The sequence below is a fragment of the Corvus kubaryi genome, unplaced genomic scaffold (genome assembly GCF_017639235.1).
Source record: "Corvus kubaryi isolate FWS band 111438036 unplaced genomic scaffold, C.kubaryi_AGA036_p1.0 split1-131, whole genome shotgun sequence".
Lineage (NCBI taxonomy): Eukaryota > Metazoa > Chordata > Aves > Passeriformes > Corvidae > Corvus > Corvus kubaryi.
The window spans coordinates 16,229,677-16,249,843 of record NW_024582073.1 but is presented as its reverse complement, the minus strand read 5'-3'; the positions used below and the strand labels follow the sequence as shown (position 1 = coordinate 16,249,843).

Below are 20,167 nucleotides of genomic sequence, written 5' to 3'. Positions count from 1 at the left end.
ATATGCAGGCACTTGTAACAGGATAATTGGGAATCCATGTAACCAGGTACCATGCTGTTAGACACTGTGTTTGAAATAGGGACAAAGCTCCAACAACGTTAAAGGAAAATCCTAGTAAAAACACTGTAATACAAACTGTCATCATACCAATAACCCCAAAATAAGCCACCTTTAAAAAAAACCTTATGCTTACACTTGCTCTCCCCTCCTCTGATCTGCTGCAGCTGTTTCCAGTTTAGGAAAGTACAAGCTTTTTATCAGTTCATCTGCTCAAAGATAAAAGTGAAAATGCTTCTAAATAAATTCACTTTTGGTTTGCTATTTTTCCAAGCCATAGAGACTGTTTTATTTGTACCTCTGGATGCATAGAAGAAACAGTAGATGAATGCTCCTTACAGGGATAGAAAAAAATTTAAATGAAAGAGGGAGATGCTTATCAAGATTGCTCATCTGATTCATAGTTACTGGTCTATTTTTCATCTTAATGTGAAAGGTTACCCTTTAGATGAGGTCCTGTTATCCTCTCTAAGTTCCTCTATGGGTTAAGGAATTTGGAAGACTCTGGGTGCATGCCAATTAAGTTCTGCTTCCTCCCTTTTTTTCCAGCATATCATCAGTTAGGCACAGGGTAAGACTGTTGGCACACTGCTTCGAAGGACAAGGCATGCACATATATTTTTACTACAATGAAATGAGACTTTTGGCTTTAAGCGCTATGGCCTCTGGACTCTTTGCAGGAAAAAAAGAACCTTGAGGCTCTGTAAAACACAATTGTGCTAACCCACCTAGGAAAGTTAGCAGAAATGTATGTTAAAATCTTCACAACTTCTGTGTTCCTAAAAGTTAACTTCTATCACCCTTCACTTTGTGGCTTACTATACACCAAGAGTCACATCTGAATTATGTTCAAGTCGTTTTACTGAAGTCCAAAACACTTGTTATTTAGCTTCTTACATAAAATCAGGCCTCACCCCTACTCCTATTTAAGATCCTGTTAAGCAACAAGCATCAGCGAGGAAGATTCATGTATCCTTGTTTTTTGAATTTAATATTCTCAACAGAAAAAACAAAAGTTGAAAAAAAAAAAAATCGCACATTTTAAGCAGTGTGGAGTTTAGCCCATTAATGTTCAAAACTAATGTGAAAGTAGGTTCAGAACTGCTGATTTCAATTCTTAAAAGGCTGCAAAATTTAATAAATGGTCTTTAAAATGTAATTAGGAAAATCCAAAGAATAAGATTACATTTAATAAGATTCGGCACTGTACTGCCAGACACAGCATTAAAATTAAACTACCTTTTTTTATTTTTTGATGTGGTAATAGCTACTATTACTTAACCCAGTTGTTGATAACAACTCAAGAGTTCAATTCCTGTTTCTGCATCTGCCTCTGAACACTTATCTAGTTGTAATATAAATTCTGTTTCCATTCTGAAGTCATACAACCTATATTTTGAGTTGGTATTTCTTGATCTATGAGGACTATTACATAACTTGTATGAGGAGTCTCAGAATCTAAAATCACATTGGAAAGAAATTCTGGACAAGTAAGGACCAAAAGACAGATCCTGCACACTGGCTTATGCCCCAGCCTACAGGCCAACGTTCCCCATTACCTGCCCCCTACACCCCACACACTTTTATTTAAGTAGCAGTAGCTTCATGCCAAGGTATAACACACAAACACACAGTTCTGAGCTGAAATTCACTGACATTAACTGACATTACCATGAGAAAAATGGCTTAGATTTCACCCCACTATCCTTGTTACTTTGCCCTGTTTCACTCACCTGAAAAGCAATTCCTTTTGAAAACAGCATGTAATTCAAAAAAGTACTATATCTAAATAAAAAACTTCATTTATCCTTCTCCCTATTCTGTACATTTTCATGACTGCATTATTTAGCTTGGCCCAGTACAGGAGTATATCTGGGGGAAGTTTAGTGGCTTGCATTACTAAGACAGCTACCTTGGATTAAAACAATCATACCACAGACAGAATTCAGCTTCATTAGTTTCATCAAGTACTAGAACAGCCCTTTAATTTTTGGTTTTTTAAAAAGTACCCCAGGTAGACAAAGCACCTGTTGCAGTTTCCCTGAAAGAAAAACTTCTGCTTTTCTTCATTCTCTCTCAATAGTGCTTCAATATTTATTAATAAATATTACTTATCATTAATACAGGTGCAAGAGTAGGAAGCAGTACTTTGTTTCGGCTTACTTAAAAAGGAAGAAGTCATCTGCCTTTCTTACAAGTTATCCCTTTCACAGGACAGTTACTTGGAGCTCGTGTTCAGTCATCTTTTAGTTTCTAATCATGTTAACTTACAGCCTTCTGAAGTACACACCTGTATTTTCCAGGTGCAGCTTGCACTCTGTTGTCCACCATTATTTGCCACTACAGAAGAGAACTGGTTTACCTGAAAAATGGTTATCTGCTCCAAACTTCTGCATTTTTTTTTGCATCCAACTGACAGGAAAATAAAATTAATTACATCAGAAACTCAAACCCCTTAAGAATATGTGTTTATTACTCAGCCATCACCAACTTCCTTTGATGTATCAGACCACTCTCAATTATTTAGAAAATATTTTATGATCTTTCTGTAGCACTAATTCAGAATTTTGGAAAAACATAAAATAATTACATCCATCTTTTAATTATACCTAGTTACCTTTCTCCCACCATTAAGATATAAGCAGCAACTCCCTTACAACTTGTTAAAGGAGAATATTCTGTAGAGAAGACAGTTATTTTAATATTTTATAGAGGTGGAGCAGTATGTTTAACAGAGAAACTTAAATTAAGCATTAACATCTGTGGTCGTTTCTTTTGCCTCTCCCTTCCTTCCACAGGTCAGCAGCTGTCCTCTTTGCCCACTGCCCCCCCAACCATAGATGGATTAATAATTTTAGTCTTGTTTATATATTGACATAAATCTCAAAGTCATGGGTTTTTTGCTGTTGATGGTAGCTTGTTTTGGTTTGGTTCTACTTATATACTTGTTTTTAAATCCACTACTACAATCTGGAAAGGACTGACTTTGGTATGAAACAACTGAAGCACTGAGCTAAAAAAAAAAAAAAAGGAAAAAAAATCCCCAAAAATACAAACACACAAACCAGTAATCAAGCACCCAATCACCTTTTTGCCACTTATACAAAAAACAATGAAGTAACTTCCTAGACAGAATACTCAAGACACAAAGTATGACAACAGAAGCAAAAGTTATTATATCTTTATTCAAACGTTTTATGTTTCCTGTTTGTAATGTCACTATAGAATATCTATTCTTAAAATACTTTATTTGATAAAGTGTTGGCCAGATTATCAGGTAAAAAGCAACCCATTTTTCTTGTGGAAAAACTCTTGAGACTTAATTTAGGACAGCTTTTGCATAGGAATGGAGCAGGGAGGGGGCTTCTGTTGAATATGTTGTCTAGATTGAAGCCATTTCTTGTTTACAGCACTAAAAAAGTTCTCTTATAATAGAAAGTTCTAAACATTTCACTTAAAACACTCATTTTCTTTACCATATTGATTCAGTTCCCTGAGCAAACAGGAACCAACATACCAGAGATTCCAAAATGAAAGGGAGGAAATCCTCTATTTAGACTCCAATACAAATTCCAAACCATAGCTAAAATGATGCTCTTCCTTCTCTGCAAATCTTGACTCCAAGAACTAATGCAGCTGAGGACACTGCTGCTGCCAACAAGACAGGGTGACCAAAGCTTGAAATGAGACTACAGAACAATTTCAGTTTTAACTGCTTACTTTTCACTTAGGATAAAAAACCTTGGTTTCAGCTCTCTATGCTGTGCTTTACTGCAGGGATGAAGACAGTGATGAAATACAGTTTTAGAAAAATATTATGTACATCAAAAGAACTAGCTATAACATTAAGCAGTTACAAACATTAAGCGAAATACAAAGAGGGAGACTGATATTGGCCATACTTCAGAGGCAGAACAAAAAGAGGAAATGTCATGCCTCCCCCCCCAATTGTTCACAGTTTTAAAGAAAAGGGTGGCAGCCAATGGGGGTGGGAGGGGGAAGTTTTGTAGGTTAAAAAAAGACTGCAATGAGCATCAACTCTGAGTTCAGGTATTTATAAATTACAGCAAGAAAAATGAGGTTCAATAGAAAGGGAAGCATCTCCATTCTCCAAAGTAATCTTCTATGCCAATGTGTCTTTGCAGACTTGTAAACCGGCGAGCTCAACATGACACCTCTTACTGTACCTTCCAGACATTGCCAAAATTAAAAGTAGATTTAATTTCTAATGTAGTAGCCAGATATTCTGAGAGACTTGTGTTATTCAGGATTTAAAAGGCATAAGGAAGACACTTCAGAAGTGACTATACTGCTCTGTGGATAGGGAGAGAAAAAAATGCTACCCCAGTGACAGTTGCTAAAACTTCATTTCTGTTCTCTCTAAAGACTCTGTTTGAACAGTAATCTAATCCCAGCTGCTGCACTGGGACATTTAAATATGGAATTGGTTCTTCAGACTCTGACGCTTACCCTGCTGCCTTTCTTTTTCCAAGTCTCTACATCAGAGCTAGATAGATACCAACTGTTACTCAGAACAGTGCTGGCAATAATTTGACCAGTTTATATCTTGTATCCTTAGAGAAGGAAATTCAGAGGGAGGAAGTCACAGTAAAATAAGATTACATCCAGCTTGGAAAAATGCTCATGACGTCCTCATTTGGTATCAGTTTAAGTGTTTTACAACATGAGGAAAATAATGCCCAAGAGTAAGACACAGAAACAACCGTCACTTTCAGAAAACCATGTGCCTAAAGCATGTGATTGTTTCTTAATCATCATTTTAAGATTTACAAGAGGGTTAAAAAGTTTGGCTATTTTACCTAACAAGTTTACAATCGTTAGACAAATTCTTTTCTACATGAAGGCCTAGTCAGATGTTCACTAAACCACAGAAAAGTCAAGTCCACAGTGAGTCTTTAACAATGAATAGGTCACAACATTGTTTTACTATTATGCAGTATCACACAGCGAACCAGCATCTGGGAGAAAATCTAGGAGTCAACTAACAAATAAACAGGTCTTGCACACTTCCTGGATTATCAGAATCAAAGAACATTGGGCTTTCTGCTAAGAAAAACTGTTAGGAAAAAAACAGTTACCAGAAAACACCAGTTCACTGAGCCAAAAAAAAACAAAAAACCAAAAAAAAAAAACCAAACAAAAAAACCCATTCCTAGCCTGATGGGCTTTTGAGAAACTGAAGTTTAGGATTCTGTATTACACTATGTGTCTACTGCAAGCGAAAGAAGTTACAAGCCTTCAGAGCATTCCATGAAACTGATGCCTGACACTAAGTTTTACAAGGAAGAGGAATTTCAGAAGAGAATCAGTTTCAAAGGAATTTTCAGGTTTCTTTTCAACCATAATTTCTGTGTCACTCAAAAAACCTATTCCCCACAAACAGCTTTGAAATTATGAACTGGAGAAAAGTCGTTCTTCTGTCCCAGCAGATCCATCTTCCTCCTATTCAGGAACTATTTGTGATTGAGAAACTATTGATTTTTATTATTTAAAAAGTTTGAAATTGACTGAAATCCTACAACTAGACTCCACTGAAATCAATTGATGCTTTTCTCACCTGCTGAAGCTCCAGAAGGCATCTTGTATCAAGATACCAAACTATAAAATATTAAGTGAACTATCAACTCTATAAATCTCAGTGTTGCATTCTTCAAAATATTTATTTTCAAACATATCATTAACACAAATGCTGAAACCAGATTATTAAAGAACATTTCAATAATCCTAGAAATACCAAAATGTTAGCATGAAATGAGTGGAACATACCTTTTTAACAGTAGTTAATTACTTTTTCTGCATTTTATAATATCTACACCATGTATTTTCACCTTTTAATTTACAGCTTATTTTTACAAATACCTAGTTTTAAAAAAACAGATCGACAAAACCCCCCAAAAGCTCCTCTAACAGCCATCATTTTTTAATCCAGCCAGAATGTGGCTTTGCAAATTAGACAAAATTTAGAGCTAGCAACATGTTAACAAGAAATAGACTTTTATCTATTTAAAAACTTCACTTCAAATAAAAATTTTTAACTATGCCTATTTCCTCTAAAAGATATTTTCTGGTACTCAAGGTTAAAATCGCAAGTGGCTCAGATGCTCCAGTTAGATTGAAAGAAGTCAGCTAAACAGTGATTTCAAACCAGTTCTCAAACATGCTCAGTGAATAAAAGAAAAGATGACATTGCTCAAGGCAGGTAGGTGGGGTATCCCAGCTTACAGGCCATGGACAACCAACCTGGAATCTGCATCGTTTAAGTCAACATCTGTTGAACGTGCAGAATATACTGAAATGAACAGACAAAAGTTTCCAATTGTTTAAGTTTTGATTAAGAAGGCTGAATCCCTTCATTTCCCCATGGAGATTAGAAAAGCAGAAATATAGAAACAAATACTTTAAACTCAAATTTTAGCTTCACATTAGGCACTCTCATCAGATAAAAGGTGTCACATAAGAAGAGAATAGGAAAAAGTCAGTCTCTGGGATTTGCATCTAATATTTGACACAATTCAAAGATTAAGCAGGTGTGTTTGGGTTTCTTTTTGTCTAGTTTTTTTTAAAGCAATTAGAATGCATCTGTAAACACTTTTGATAAACTTCCTCCCAATCATTAAATGGCACAAGATAAAGTAAAAATGGTAAGCTTCAAAGTGCGGGACTTGAACCTATCTGCAGTGGAACATAATTCATATAGCACTCAAATTCAACCATAGACTAGATCTGAGAATTTACTGGAAGATTTTTCTAACAGTTGAATTTCTGATTTGACTCTACAAAGCTCACATCACTAACAACTGTCCAACCTCAGTTGGGGAGCAGGGAGTAGAACACCACAAAGGAAAACCAGATACATTTTTTAAGTACCTAGGGGCAAGATTCTGAATACCTGAATCATGTGGGGAACAGACAAAAGCTCTTACACAAGGCAGACGGGTTTAAACAGTACCTCCCCTGACTCAGAAACACTCTGTTCCTTCTGTATTCCAGCACTGTCTCTTCCTCAGCAAAAGCAAACATTCATTATTTCCACAGACAGTGATTCTCACTTCTAAATTTGTTAGTCTGCTTTAAAAGCAAAGAGATACCTCTTCACTTAATACAATGCAAAAAAAGAAAAAAGCTGATGCCCCTGTTTTACCCCTTAAACAATTCAGCACAAATTCTGCACTAAGATCAAGCAGCTAAAAAAAAAAGTATTTGAATCAGTTGTTTTGGGGTTCACTTCTTTTTCTCCATAAGAACCATAAATTATAAGATAAATAGAAAAGGTAGAATCTTTAGCAGAGTTCATTATTCCATTCACAGTTTAGTGAGTTTGTTTGACCCAAGAGAGTCAAAACCCATTGCTTCCCGTAAGTCTCATGCAAGACAAAATAGGAAACTTCAGTACTTTGAGCTGATCTATAAGTAGAGTACTTTTCCCTCTTAATGAAACAATTTGGAAAGACAACTGCAACCACTTAGAGAAGCCAAGTAAATTGCAAGGTCAAGAATACATTTATAGTATTTCTTAAATGAAAGGTGTGATTACAGTCTGTATTTCCAGCAAGAGGGAAACTTCTACAGGAACCACATAAATCTCAGTTTCAGCATTCTGGAAAACTTTGTATAAAGTTACTTATCTGGTACCAAATTTCTCAAATCAGTCTCATAGGTCAAGATCACTCATATCTCTCACACAAAGAGCAAAACAGCATTTATTACTTATCAGAAAGGTTGAGAACGAAAGAGGATAAAATGCCTGGCTGCCACTTGAGATGCAGAACACATGAAGCTGTCGAGTATCCAGTTTGCAACTGGCCTGAATGCCACTTAATCAGGTCAGTTAAGGGCAGGTGGAGAAGTGCAGCACCACACAGAGCAAAGGAGAGTTAAAAGCTCTTCAAATACACCATCCAAATCACTACCAAGTTAAGTACTCCCACAGACAACTGCAGAAGAGGCTGTTTTGGCTCTGTAGTTTATGATGCTGGTGGCTAAATGAGGCAGACAAGGCAAGTGATGTGATTCCTCAGTCCAAAAAGATGTCAGGATCTCCTCAGACAATATGAAAGAGCAGGAAATTACTTCAAGTTACATCAAGTAGTAGCCATCAAACTACTACTGTATGTAATAACCTGGAGTAAAGGCCTTATAAAGCCAGGTATGGGCCAGCAAAACCCCTTCCTGAACCACTGGACAAGTATTCCTAAAGTCACCAATTAACAGACACATGCAGCAAGTAATATCACAGACTTCGATAACCTAAACTCATCATGCAAGTTTCCTCAGGTCACACTACAGAGTGCTTCTCTCACAGCTTTTTCTCCTACAGTGTAACTGCAGAAAGCATTGACTACCTAAATGAGAAATCCATGATGTATTAAATTTTCAGTTCATCCTTTGAAGGTTTGTGGGACAAAGAGTGCTTGCCAGAGATGACAACAGTAATTTAGACATGACTGCTTTACAGACAAATCCTTCCTCAGAAACTCTGGTATTTTAGGATTTACTATGCAGTTTATCTCTGATGTGAATTCTCCAGTAAAGAAACTCTTTATGTTTTGCAGAGAAGCTCTAGCTTTAAGAAAACACTCTGTTCTGTACAAGTGACATACCAAGGTACTAAGTATCCAGGACTCATCCACCATTTCTTCTGAGGGGTATGTATAAAAGTTGATCTAGGGTCGGTGCTGAAGTGCAGTTTTTCACATCAGCACTAAACTCAGAGCCCTCTGGGCACTTTCAACATTTCAAGACAAGAACCAACACCACAGGTTCCAAATGGACCATTTCTTATTAAATCCTATTTCACTAGGCTAAAACCCATTTGTTCAGGAGTCAGTAGACTTTGACAAGGATGCAGATGGGAAATAAAGGTACTTTCCAATATATCCTAACCAGTCTGATGGTCTTGTTGAAGAAATTCTTTCTGAGAAGGTATAACATCTGGCGTTTCAAAAGCAAGGCCAGTATCAGTTTAAGGAAGGGTTTGTTGTTGCTGTTTAAAAAGCAGTAAGGGATTAAAGCAAACTGCAGTAAGGCACATAAGAAAAAAGAGAAAGCCCAAAAATCAAGAGCTACCTCACATTTCTGAGGTCCTTAGATAGCTGCGAGGGAATGGTGACATGAAATAGGAGTGCACGTTTTTGGACACCATTATAGCAGACTGGTATTAAGTGCTTATGGCATATACATCAGTTAGAGTTAGGACAGATGTGCTGTCACAGTTTAACCAATTTGAACACAAATTGGCATCTCAAGACAAAACTTTGTCAAGCCTGTGGGGAGTTGTGCATGTAAAACAGGCAGAGAACTGACAAAAAAGAAGGAAGACAAGAACAAGCAATGCTGAAGAAGATGGTCCAGCCTCAAGAAGACAATTTCCTTACAAGAAAGTTTTACCTTGCTAAATACATTTAACCAACAATTAAAAGAAGCATACAAGTACACCTGAAGTTCGGACTCGTTGCATCAGCAGAGAGTATGATGTAGGCCTCAAAGATAAAAAAATGACATTTCATTTCACATCTAATTAAATGACGGACAGGAACACACCTGTAAACAAGTAAAGAATCCAATAAGAGCTGCACAGTTGAAATTACTTTGACCAAAGGATCTCACTTCCTGACAGATCACAGGACAACTATAATTGAACAATTCCTCAGATTTAGCCATCAACAGAAAGAGGTGTGGCAGGACTTCATTTAGGAAAGCTTTAAAACTCTCTTAATATCATGGGAAGATCTCTGACATGAAAAGCCACAACAGAGCGGAACACACAACAGGTGGTAAAATTTCTCAAGTAAATAGGGATCATAGAATGGCTTTAAGACTTGGGACCTTAAAGCTTATCTAGTTCCAGCCCCCTGCTGTGGGTAGGGACACCTTTCAAAATGGCAAAAATGAGTTTATAAACCGTATTTCCCCAACAGCCATTGTACTGTCTCACTTTCAATTTTGTTTTTAGTCAGTTAAATACTACTCATGAAAGTTGAAGGATGGAGAGAAAGATAGAGACAGTCCAGGAAGAATAAAAAATTTGAAGGAGCATATACCAGAATCACAGGTAACTCCACAATCACTGCATTATTTTGAATAATTTTTGAAATTTTTTGAAACAGTTTGTCACAGCTAGGACTCAAGCTCATACACAGAACAGTTTAAGTCAGCAGTAAAACTCAAACAGATTCTATTTTTTTTCCCCCTCATCAGTGACTAACACCAGAATGACCTACATCTGAAGTAAGGTCACAAAACAGTAGCCATTTGATAATCCTCCCCCATTTTCAGATTAGGGGGCTTAATAGCTACACTTAGGTGAAGTCAGATCTTCACATTTAGCTGGACCTTGCTGTGGCACACTCTGTTCTGTGAGCCAAACTGCCAGCTGCAATCACAAGCAGGGCTCCTTTAAAGCAGTCTTCTATAATCTACATTATATATGGCAATACTAATTCATTGTTAATCAAAAGATGTCCACCAGTTTTACACCACTAGTATTTCTACCTGGCATTACTAAATGGTGTAGTGCTTTTAGAATGGAAAATAAAACTTTTAAATAAGATATACAAAGCTTTTTGACAACAGTTATGAAAAGCAGGAACATATTCAACCCTAGATTAATCACACTGCCCTCTGACTTATTAGTGCATCAGCAGACTAGAAATGCACTAAAGTTAGCTTATAAAGCTAAATATTCTAGAAAATTCCATGAAAGTCGAATTATGACAATGAGAACTATTATTCACGTGTGAAACTAACTAGCCTTTAATTAAGATGATTTGAAGAAGCTGGGAACTGTGGAAGGAGAAGATAAATACTTAAAATCTGAAAATGAAGCATTTTTAAAATAAACTAGCAACATTTTACAATAAAACACACTGAAAACCAGTAATTTTTCCCACTGAACAGCACTTTGAACATGAGTAATCAAACCCCAGGTGCCACAAAAGCTAGGATATCTCATAACTGGATGTCAGGACTCTACTAAGTTAGAAACTGAAAGGGAGGAACATAGTTAAAGAGGTCACAAATTCAGTGAGCTCTCATTTACCAACAAACTTAAAAACAAAATAAAAAACCAATCACATCTAGTGACATTTACCCAACTCACACTCTTGCAATACATGCTGTTATGGAAATACAAGCCTGGATGGATGCTGAGAACGAAACACAAGAGCAGTAGCTGAGATGCTAGAAGAATTTTGCCAAGAATAGGATGTTTATCTAAGAAGGGGTTAATCCAGCTTCTCAAGATACTACACAGGAACCTGGACCATGCCAGAAGTGGAAACAAAAAAACCACCCACCTGACACGTGGCTCTTTGATCTGCAGAGTGACATGCTGCTGACCATGCCCCATAAAAAGGAATTCAGCCTCCACAGCTCAGTGCATTTCTGCAGATTCAGAGTTCTCTGCTCTTTGCAATACATCTCCTGCGCCCTTACACACTCAAACAGATGAGCCACTACCATCCATCTTCCCTACTCTCCCCTCCCTTTTTCCTGGCTCCTTTATGCCTTTAGTGAATGGAAGGATAAAGTGGTAGATTAGCAGTGGAAAAAGAAGAGATGTACCACATAAGTTTATACCCCCAAACAAGGTTGTGTCTGATTTCGGTTTTGTTTGGTTTTGTGTTCTGTGGTTTTTTTCCTAAAGTATGGTAGCTGAATTTAGAATGTCATCTTTTCAGAAGTTTGATACTATACATGAGAATCACACCAATCCAGTTTTGTTCCAACCTCTATTAATGTTCCAACCTATCTTATCAAAGTTCCCACCAAGCACATTCAAGAGAGCAAGGTTCAAGAATAATATAAAAGACAGTGGTTCTAACTGGGACAAAGAATTTTAAGTTAGTGAAGTCTATAAAGCTCTGCCTGACCTCTACACTCTACATAAACACACTGAACTCTAAAGGTTAGAATAACAACTTTGTTTGAAACCCTGATACTTGAGTCATATTCAAGAAAAAGGGATCCATTGTAACTGTCTGCTCAAAGCACCCATATAATATAGCTGAAAAATAAAAAAAGCAAGGGTGGAAAAGGAAAAGTGGTACTAATTTTTCCCATTTTAGCTGTAGGCAGTACAAGCCCTAGCTATCTGCTAGTAGCTGGAATACAGCTCCTCAACAGCATACACTGATTGGACAAATTGATCAGCATAACACATTCCTATTGTTATTTCCCTTACATAGCAAGACAGTTCAGGAGACTCAACTAACAGAAAACCAACCCAGAGCAACAACAACAAAAAAACTTACAGTAAGCCTCCAAGACTAACTTAAAACAGAAGGGCAGTTCACTGTTACACCAGACAAGTTCTACTATAAAGGGAGAACAAGTGGAAAGATCGTATTGTTAGTGGTACTGTATTCTCTCTCATCAACAGTCTCATTGGTTACGACATTCTTCAGCCAACGTAGTTTCCAGCTCACTTCAAACCCCCAAAGATGTTGCTAAAATAAACAGTTGCTAAAAATCAGAAGCGTTGTCCTCCCCAGTAAAGCTACTTACACTTGACTCAGGAGAAAAAACAGATACATTGTAAACCTGATTAGAAAAGTGATCCAAGTTCAGCTAGATCTGACCTTCTCTTTCCTCTTCTTCCTCCTGCCACGTCTCCCGTCCCGTTTTCTAGGTTAGTGTTAAGTTAGATTAGTTTTACAGTCTAGTTTGTTGAACTGTTTAATAAATGAATGCTCATACCAGTCAACATAAATCATGAAGGTAGGTACAGTCAGTTTAGAAAGAAAAACAATAATACCGTGTTATGCATCAACAACAACAAAAAAATCCCCTGAAAGTTACCAACCTCAAGCATTAGAGCACAGTTACTAAATGCCAAATCAAGGGAAGAAATGAGAGGGAGTTGCAGTGACTTTATTTGCACTCCATGGTTTTGGTTTACACAAGTCCCAGCTTAGGAAATTCTCAGTGCCTATAATGTAGAAAGACTATCAGAGTTTAAATTTCTCAGCTCTCTATCAGCCACATAAAAAGTAAACAGCTACCTTATAAGAACATACATTAGGAAAGTCCAAGCTATGCCTAGAAACACTGACAAAGATTACAGTAGTTCCTGGAACACTTAAAAATTGAACTGCTTCCACATACATCTAGACGTAGGGAGCACCAAAAACAATCACAGGTTTTATCAACACTACTGAAGATATGCATATCTACTGGCATGCCCAGCAACACATTTCTGTTCCAACTGCAAAAAACTCAAAGCAAGCACTGCTTGTATCCCACACAATCCATGGATTAGTCTATGTAGCAGGTACAGTTTTGTCTTTCATAAAAATTATGCTCCATAGATCCTTACAATTGCAGGTTCACAACGGATCAGTGAAGTAGTACTGCATCTACTGCTAAATACACAGGACTTCCTCACTCTGCCTTTTCAACTAAGTCTCTGGGTGTCATTAATCTAACTTTTCTTGTACTGTTCTCACCACATAAATTTCTCTCAAGAGTCAATCATAAGATAGCCCTTCAAAAACACATGACAGCAGTGGGCAATTACTTCTTTCTGAGAGAAAAGCTGATGAGTTGAAATGGATTGTGAGAAGATATGGAAAAGAAACCGATTTAACACTACGTATCTGAAACAAAGATATCCAACACAAAATAAACCCCACGTGTTTTCTCTTATTTCACTCTAAAGAGTTAATGCAATACATACACCACAGCAACTTCCAATGACCTATATACACACACCGACCATTTTTGCTCTTTTGTTAACCTGTTTTGTTCAGGGGAAATTGGGATGGTATGTTTAGGACTGTGTTCCATTCCTGTCAGCTAAACCAATCCAGTGGTTCCTTTCTGCTATCATCCATGCTGCTTCTGTTGCAAAAGCCCATTCCTATCCTTGTACTAGCAGCAGCATCCATCAATTCTTTTTTTTCTTTTGCAAATCCCCAACTGCATAACGGCCAGTTGACCAGACACTGAGTTAAAGCAGATCAGACAGGGGTCCAGTGAATGCTGATGCAAGCATCCAAGAGGCATGAACATGCAGTCAGAATTGCAATTACTCCATTCTGGTAACAGTTCCATGGGACTTCACAATGCAAAATGGCACTTTATTGCATTCTTAAACTGCGGTTCACAGTAAGTGCTCAGTGCTAATGCCCACTGCACACTTGACTCTGTAATACCAGTTTGAGCTCTTCCCTCACACGATACCATCTTCCCTCATTACATCAAAAACTGCCTGTGAACCTGTGCTGTGATTCTGATCTAGATTTCACTCCTGTTCTTCTTCCAACATTTGCAGTAACACTGAGACTACTTCCTTGATCTGCTTCACACTGGAATCACTCCAAGGGTTTCACATCACAGCTCAAAGCGCAACAGATCCACAGGAACACCTTACACCAGTACTACTGCCCATTGTATTGGATGATGGCACTATGGCCACAGCAGACTTGTTGGCTGTTTAAAGACACTGAAGTGCCAAGGAAGCAAGAGTTCAAAGCAGGTATCATAATGAAGTCATTACTGCATGAAGTCTGTTAGTGGCCTGACAGGTAACATAGCACTGAGCAACCATAGCAATCGCTAGTAGATACACAAGAACATTACAGATGTGTAGTAAAATAACTGGTTTTCCCACTACTACTATGGTAACCATAGAAAATCACTGACAATCATGGCAGTATTACAAAAAAAGGTGACACTAACCCTGCTGCAAAGTACTTACAGCCACATGGAAAGTGAGAACACTGCTGCATATTGTGGGAATAAAGATACGAGGTATTTAATGCAGGAGTGGTACAAGTGTGGGGATGCCACCAAATGAAGCAGCTATAAATCTTTTGTTTGGGGTGGAATTCCTCTTCTAGAAAAGTGCAGTTTTGAGACAGCTTGTTCAAAAATAGTAAGCTGGAGCAGAAGTTCAAATACTTTAAAAAAAAAAAAATTGAAAGTCTAGATCTAACAAAACAGAATTAGATACACTACCGTACCCTAGTTTTGAAGGAAAAAAGTCTGAAAAAATGTAACAAGAGTAAAAGAGTATTTGTATGCTAGATTTCACAAGCATACAAAAATGGATTTTCACTTTGATCAAATTTCAGTTTTCATAAGAAAGCAATACCAAGGCTATTTCCTGTCAAATGTGTGCCCTTGAGCTGCAGCAGAGGAACAGTAAAACTTCTGCCCTTCCCCCAAATAGCAATGTATTTCTTTTTGAAAAAGTAGCAATAATATTTTAATCTTTCACTGAAAATGAAAGTTTTACTTAGACACTGTTACATTTTCACAACACACGGCAGGGTCCTAGCAAGATTCCAACATCCATGGTTGGAGCTACCTGGCACTTTCCATTAAAAAGCCTCATGTTACTGCTCCAAACCTCACCCACAGGTTACTGTGATAACATAGCAAAAAGCCTGACCTTGTGCTTGAAGCTTTCTTGCATCCCAGCAACTACTTGGTTTCTACTCAGTGCCTATTCATGAAAGTAATGGGAACTCAAAGTACTTGCCAACACTCTATCTATGAAGTTCAAATGAAATCGGGCAGTGGGATCAATTACTGCTTGAAGAAACCTGCAAAAATCCTGTTTCTTAAGGCTGATCACAAAGCTAGACTTATAGCTCCATAGTGTCAAAGCCTCTCAATCTGATGGAATAGAATTAATCAATTCACATTACAGAGTTTTAATCAAAGAGCACCAGAGAGCAATTTTTAACCCTTCTGATATTCACCTCTATAAAATACCTTGCAATTTAAACCACCACAGAACTCGGTTATTGGCTAAGTCAGGTACTTCAACTCTGAGCTTTCTGTCACTTTTCTATAAATACACAATTTAGAATTAGGGTATTTTGTGTTAATTATGTCACAAAGACTGTACCTAGGACAAAACATACCAGTGAGCACTGCTATGCGCAGTATTTGTTAGCATGTACTACACAGCTGTAAGGACACCAACAGAATTGAGACCTCCAGATGCCTTTTAAGAGCATCTAGTTTTGAACTCTGATTGAGTCATGCAAGAGTTAGGAGCATCCAATAAGCACAAGCCTAAGCATTTTAGGAATGTTAGTGCTCAACATAACACACACAAAGATTTCCACCTGAACAGACATTTTGTACTGAACACCTATTTCAAATTTCTGTTAATATATTCCATTCATTTACCATGTGGAGTCTTTTGTACCTTCAAGGATGTTTAGATACCAAATAAACTTTCAGTAATGTCAGTGAAAGTTTCTCACTGTTTTTCTTTTCAAATTCTCTTAGTGTTTGAGTATTTTAACACAAGACTTTAAATCATATTCCACAGATCACAAGTTAACATATTAGGCTGGCAAAACCCAAGCTTTTACATGTATGCATGGGTTTTAGAGTTAAGTCTGCAACCAGGTTTTGACCAATGAACAATCTGGCAACTCAGCCCTTTGAGCACAGGCCCCTAACCATCATTAGCCCTCCAGTGAATATTATTTCAGTCTCACTGTTGTAAATATGAACACTGTCCACCCTGAGCCTGTCACTGTCTTGGAGGTGTTATCTCTTGTTCAGTTTACCACTTCTATAAAGAAAGTAGACGAGGAATCCTTGACAGAGAAATTATTTCAAAGTGCTCAATTAATTATACTACAGAAATGCCAATACCAAATTTAGTATTGATACAGTAAATGACACAAAACATCAAAATAAAGTTGCTCATCCAAAAAGTTTAGCAGAAACATTGTTAAAGGAGTCTGTGCTTTCTTACTCTGTTCTCTGAATATAATGCCTCACGAAAGATAGTAGTCCACAGAACCATATCACCTTTCAATATTTTTTTTTCATTTTGAAGAATTTTAAGGGTAGAGCAATCTGTTGGTGGTGGCAGGTTTTTTGTTTGTTAGGATTTACAGTATGCTAGTTCAAGAACTGGGGGACTACCGCCTTACCATACTGTTTTTCTTCCTTTACTACAAGCACATGATTCTTGAGAAGAGTGCCAAATCCGTCATACTCACCACTCCTTCTTCCACCATGTTGCCATTTCAGCAATCAACCCAGCCATTGTTCAGACCTTCCAGTTAATACTAACCTTGTTAGACTCTTCAAATCCTTAGGAATACTTTGGCAAGTGAGAACAATGAACCATTTTTACTTTAGAAGTTATTTTGAGCTATTGTAGGAGATTATTTTACAGAACTTAATGCAACAGAATTTCAAAGGAGTAAAGGGAAAAAAAACCCACACACAAAAAAATCCCCAGCCCAAACCTGTTAAGCGTACTCTGCCTCCATTATCCTGACTACTCACTTTCTTGACACTTTGTTTACACTCTCTCTCTGATAAGGGCTGCTCAACAGGCATGCCAGGTAACAGTTCTTAACCGAGATAGCTCTTGACTAACTATTAAACCATAACCTATGTCCCTTCTCCTTAGAAGTTGCTAACAATTTCAGGGCTCCTTTCTAGTAACTGAATTTTACATCATGAACATACAAAGAAATCATACCCTAAACTTTTATTCCAAATAAGAGAAAGCTGAATGTGAAGCACCACCACAGTGCAATCAGTGTAAAATGTAAGTAATTATGTGACAGTTTTGCACTTCGCAATTCTCAGTGACAGGATCAGAGTGCAGTCCAGGGTCTCAGTCAGAGCCCCATTCACGGTGTAGTAGCCTTCTCTGCAGCTTTCGTAATACAGTTTTGCTATAACAGGCAAAAGTCCTTCATGAAAATGTTTAAGTCATGAACTATAATATTTCAGTCTCCGATAGCAACCCAAAAGGCAACTCTGAAGAAGTTCCCTTAACCCAGGAGATCTGCCCAGCAGAGGGCTCAACCTTTGGTATTTCTTTACACTCCTTCTCAGTGTGGGTTGTGCTGTGCAGTTTCCCAAATACATCTGGCAGTATGCAATGACCACCCGAATGTCCCTTCAGACTTTCAGGATTTTAGTTTAAATTTTTAAGTGAAATGCCATTAGATAAAAGGCAACCACAGAAAGTGACACTTGTGAGAGATATCCATTCTCAGATTTAACACCTTATCACAGCATCTATATCAATAAACTGCCTCTCCTATATATTCTAATTAAACTGCATTTCTATTAGAAGCATTATATAGGGCAGTAGTGTACAGAAATACATAAACACTGTTTTCTAAACAATACTACCACTCGGAGAGCTAAAAAGACAGTGCAAGCATACACAGGCATGTTAACATATACACAGGTGTTATAACAGGTGTTTACAGGTGTTATTGGGGCAACACAGCAAGATCAAGAAGCTTGTGCGTATGAAGCAGTCACCAGGTTACTGAAAATTGTAAAAAATCCACGAACTCGGACAGTGCTAATTGCCTGCAAATACAGGTATACCAGCTTGTTAGGTATTCACTTCTTACTTTGCTCTTGTCTCAAGTGCAGGCAGAAACACTGAATGAAGTGCTGCTCACCCTCCCAGCCACACTAGATGTGTTTCCCCGCTCAGCCATCAGGAAGGATCGGCACTGACTCTAACACGCTACTTGAAGATCAAGGATTCTATTTCCCCAAGAAGGGAAATGTCTGCTGAAACAATACAAACAAGCAGTTCCTGGCATCAGTGCTCACACCCCACCTCCCCAAACAAATAAACAAACAAACAAAAAACCCAACCGAAGCGCCCGCCGCCCCGAGGCGGCACACGTGCCGAATGCCAGCGCGTACAGGGACAGGGGCCGGGAGGGGAGGCTGCATTTGCCCGGGCAGAGCGCAGTGGGAGCAGCCCCGGTCCCGGGGCTCCTCCAGGCGGGAACGCCGCCGGTGCCCGCGCGCCCCCGCCAGCCGGACACGCGCGGGGAGTCACGTGACCCGGGGAACCTCCCGGCAGGAGAGCCACCGGGGCAGCCCCGGGGGCGGGGGGGGAGAGCTGCCGTCGCCATGACAACTTCCAGGGGGAGGGAAAACTTCAAATCCCAACCGTCAGTGCAGGAGCGGCTCCCTCTTAAAGGCGCACGCACACACAGACACACACACAGAGGCGGGCTCCCTTCCCCCCTCCGCCCCCCAGGCACTGGCGATGGAGGAGGAGAGGAGAGGAGAGGAGGGGGGCAGCCACCGGCGCTCACCGCGCGAACGACGAGGAGCCGAGACAAAAGGACCCGAGCCGAGAAACGGTCTCGGTCGGCGGTGTCGGGAGGGACCCAGCGGCCCCAGGCGAAGCTGTAACACCCACCCTCTGCTGCCCGGAGGCGGCTTAGGACCTTCGCTCTCCCCTACATACCCCGTCTCCGCTCCCGCCCTCCAAGAAAGCCGCTGGAGGTGCTCCTCCATCCCCGCTCCCCCTCTCCGCCCACCCGACAGACCCGGGCTCGGAGAGCCTCGCCCGCCCGGCTGCCCGTTCCCCTCTCAGACCACGCTCGCCGCCCCGTCCCCCGCCCCTCGGTGCCCCCGCTGCAGCCGGGACACGCCGCCGCCCCCTCTCTTACCCACACAGTGCATGAGCCGGTGCCGCCAGGAGTCGAGTTCTCGGCGGACTCCCCTGCGCTCCGCCGTGCAGCGGGGGCTCCGGCACTGGGAGGCGGCGGCAGGAGGAGCGGGAGCCGCGGCGGCCATTCCTTCTGTTCCCTTTTCCATCTGCCTCTGACCTCACGCCCGCTCATTTACATACGAGCGCGCGCTCCCCCGGCTCCTCTCCCTCCCCCCCCCCCCCCTTGGGTGGGGCGGGCGCGCGCTCGCGCCCCCCCTTCCCCCCGCAGCATCCGGCGCGGGGAGCGCGCGCGCCGCCTGGCGGGGTGGCTGACGCGCGTCCCCGCTCCCTGCAGCGCCCCCGCCCCGCCGCCCGCCCTGCCCGAGCCCCGGTTCTCCCCCACAGACCGCGGGCCGGGCCGAGCACCGACAACCCTTCCCTGCCCGCCACTGCCCCGCTGCCCATCGATGTCCCCCGGCCTACAGCTCCCGCAGGGCAGTGCGCCACCTGCTCCGGCCCGGCCAGGGCAGGCGGCAGCAAGGCACGCCGGGAGCTGTAGTTCGTGCGGGAGGGGAGCGGCGCCGCCCCCGAGGTTTCTCCCCGGGTGGGCAGCGCGGCCGGCGCTGCTAGCAGCCGCGGTGCCTCACAGCGGCGCGCTCAGAGCACCTCAAAAACCGGCGCGGG

At 40.3% G+C, this 20,167-nt stretch overlaps 1 protein-coding gene across 7 annotated transcripts in view; it reads right to left on the bottom strand.

Moving 5' to 3' along the window:
• The window catches only part of LCORL (ligand dependent nuclear receptor corepressor like), an 83,233-nt gene extending 63,519 nt beyond the window's left edge, over nt 1-19,714 (bottom strand). For 2 of the 7 annotated variants that reach the window (XM_042053731.1, XM_042053733.1), the window contains exon 1: nt 19,503-19,714. In XM_042053731.1, coding sequence (XP_041909665.1) covers nt 19,503-19,650 — 148 coding nt within the window. In that variant the 5' untranslated portion in view covers nt 19,651-19,714. Of the gene's footprint in view, nt 1-18,437; nt 18,601-19,502 lie in introns of those variants that run through there. The other 5 variants (XM_042053734.1, XM_042053737.1, XM_042053736.1 and 2 more) reach the window with 5 other exon arrangements.
• Between the last annotated feature and the right edge of the window lie 453 nt (nt 19,715-20,167).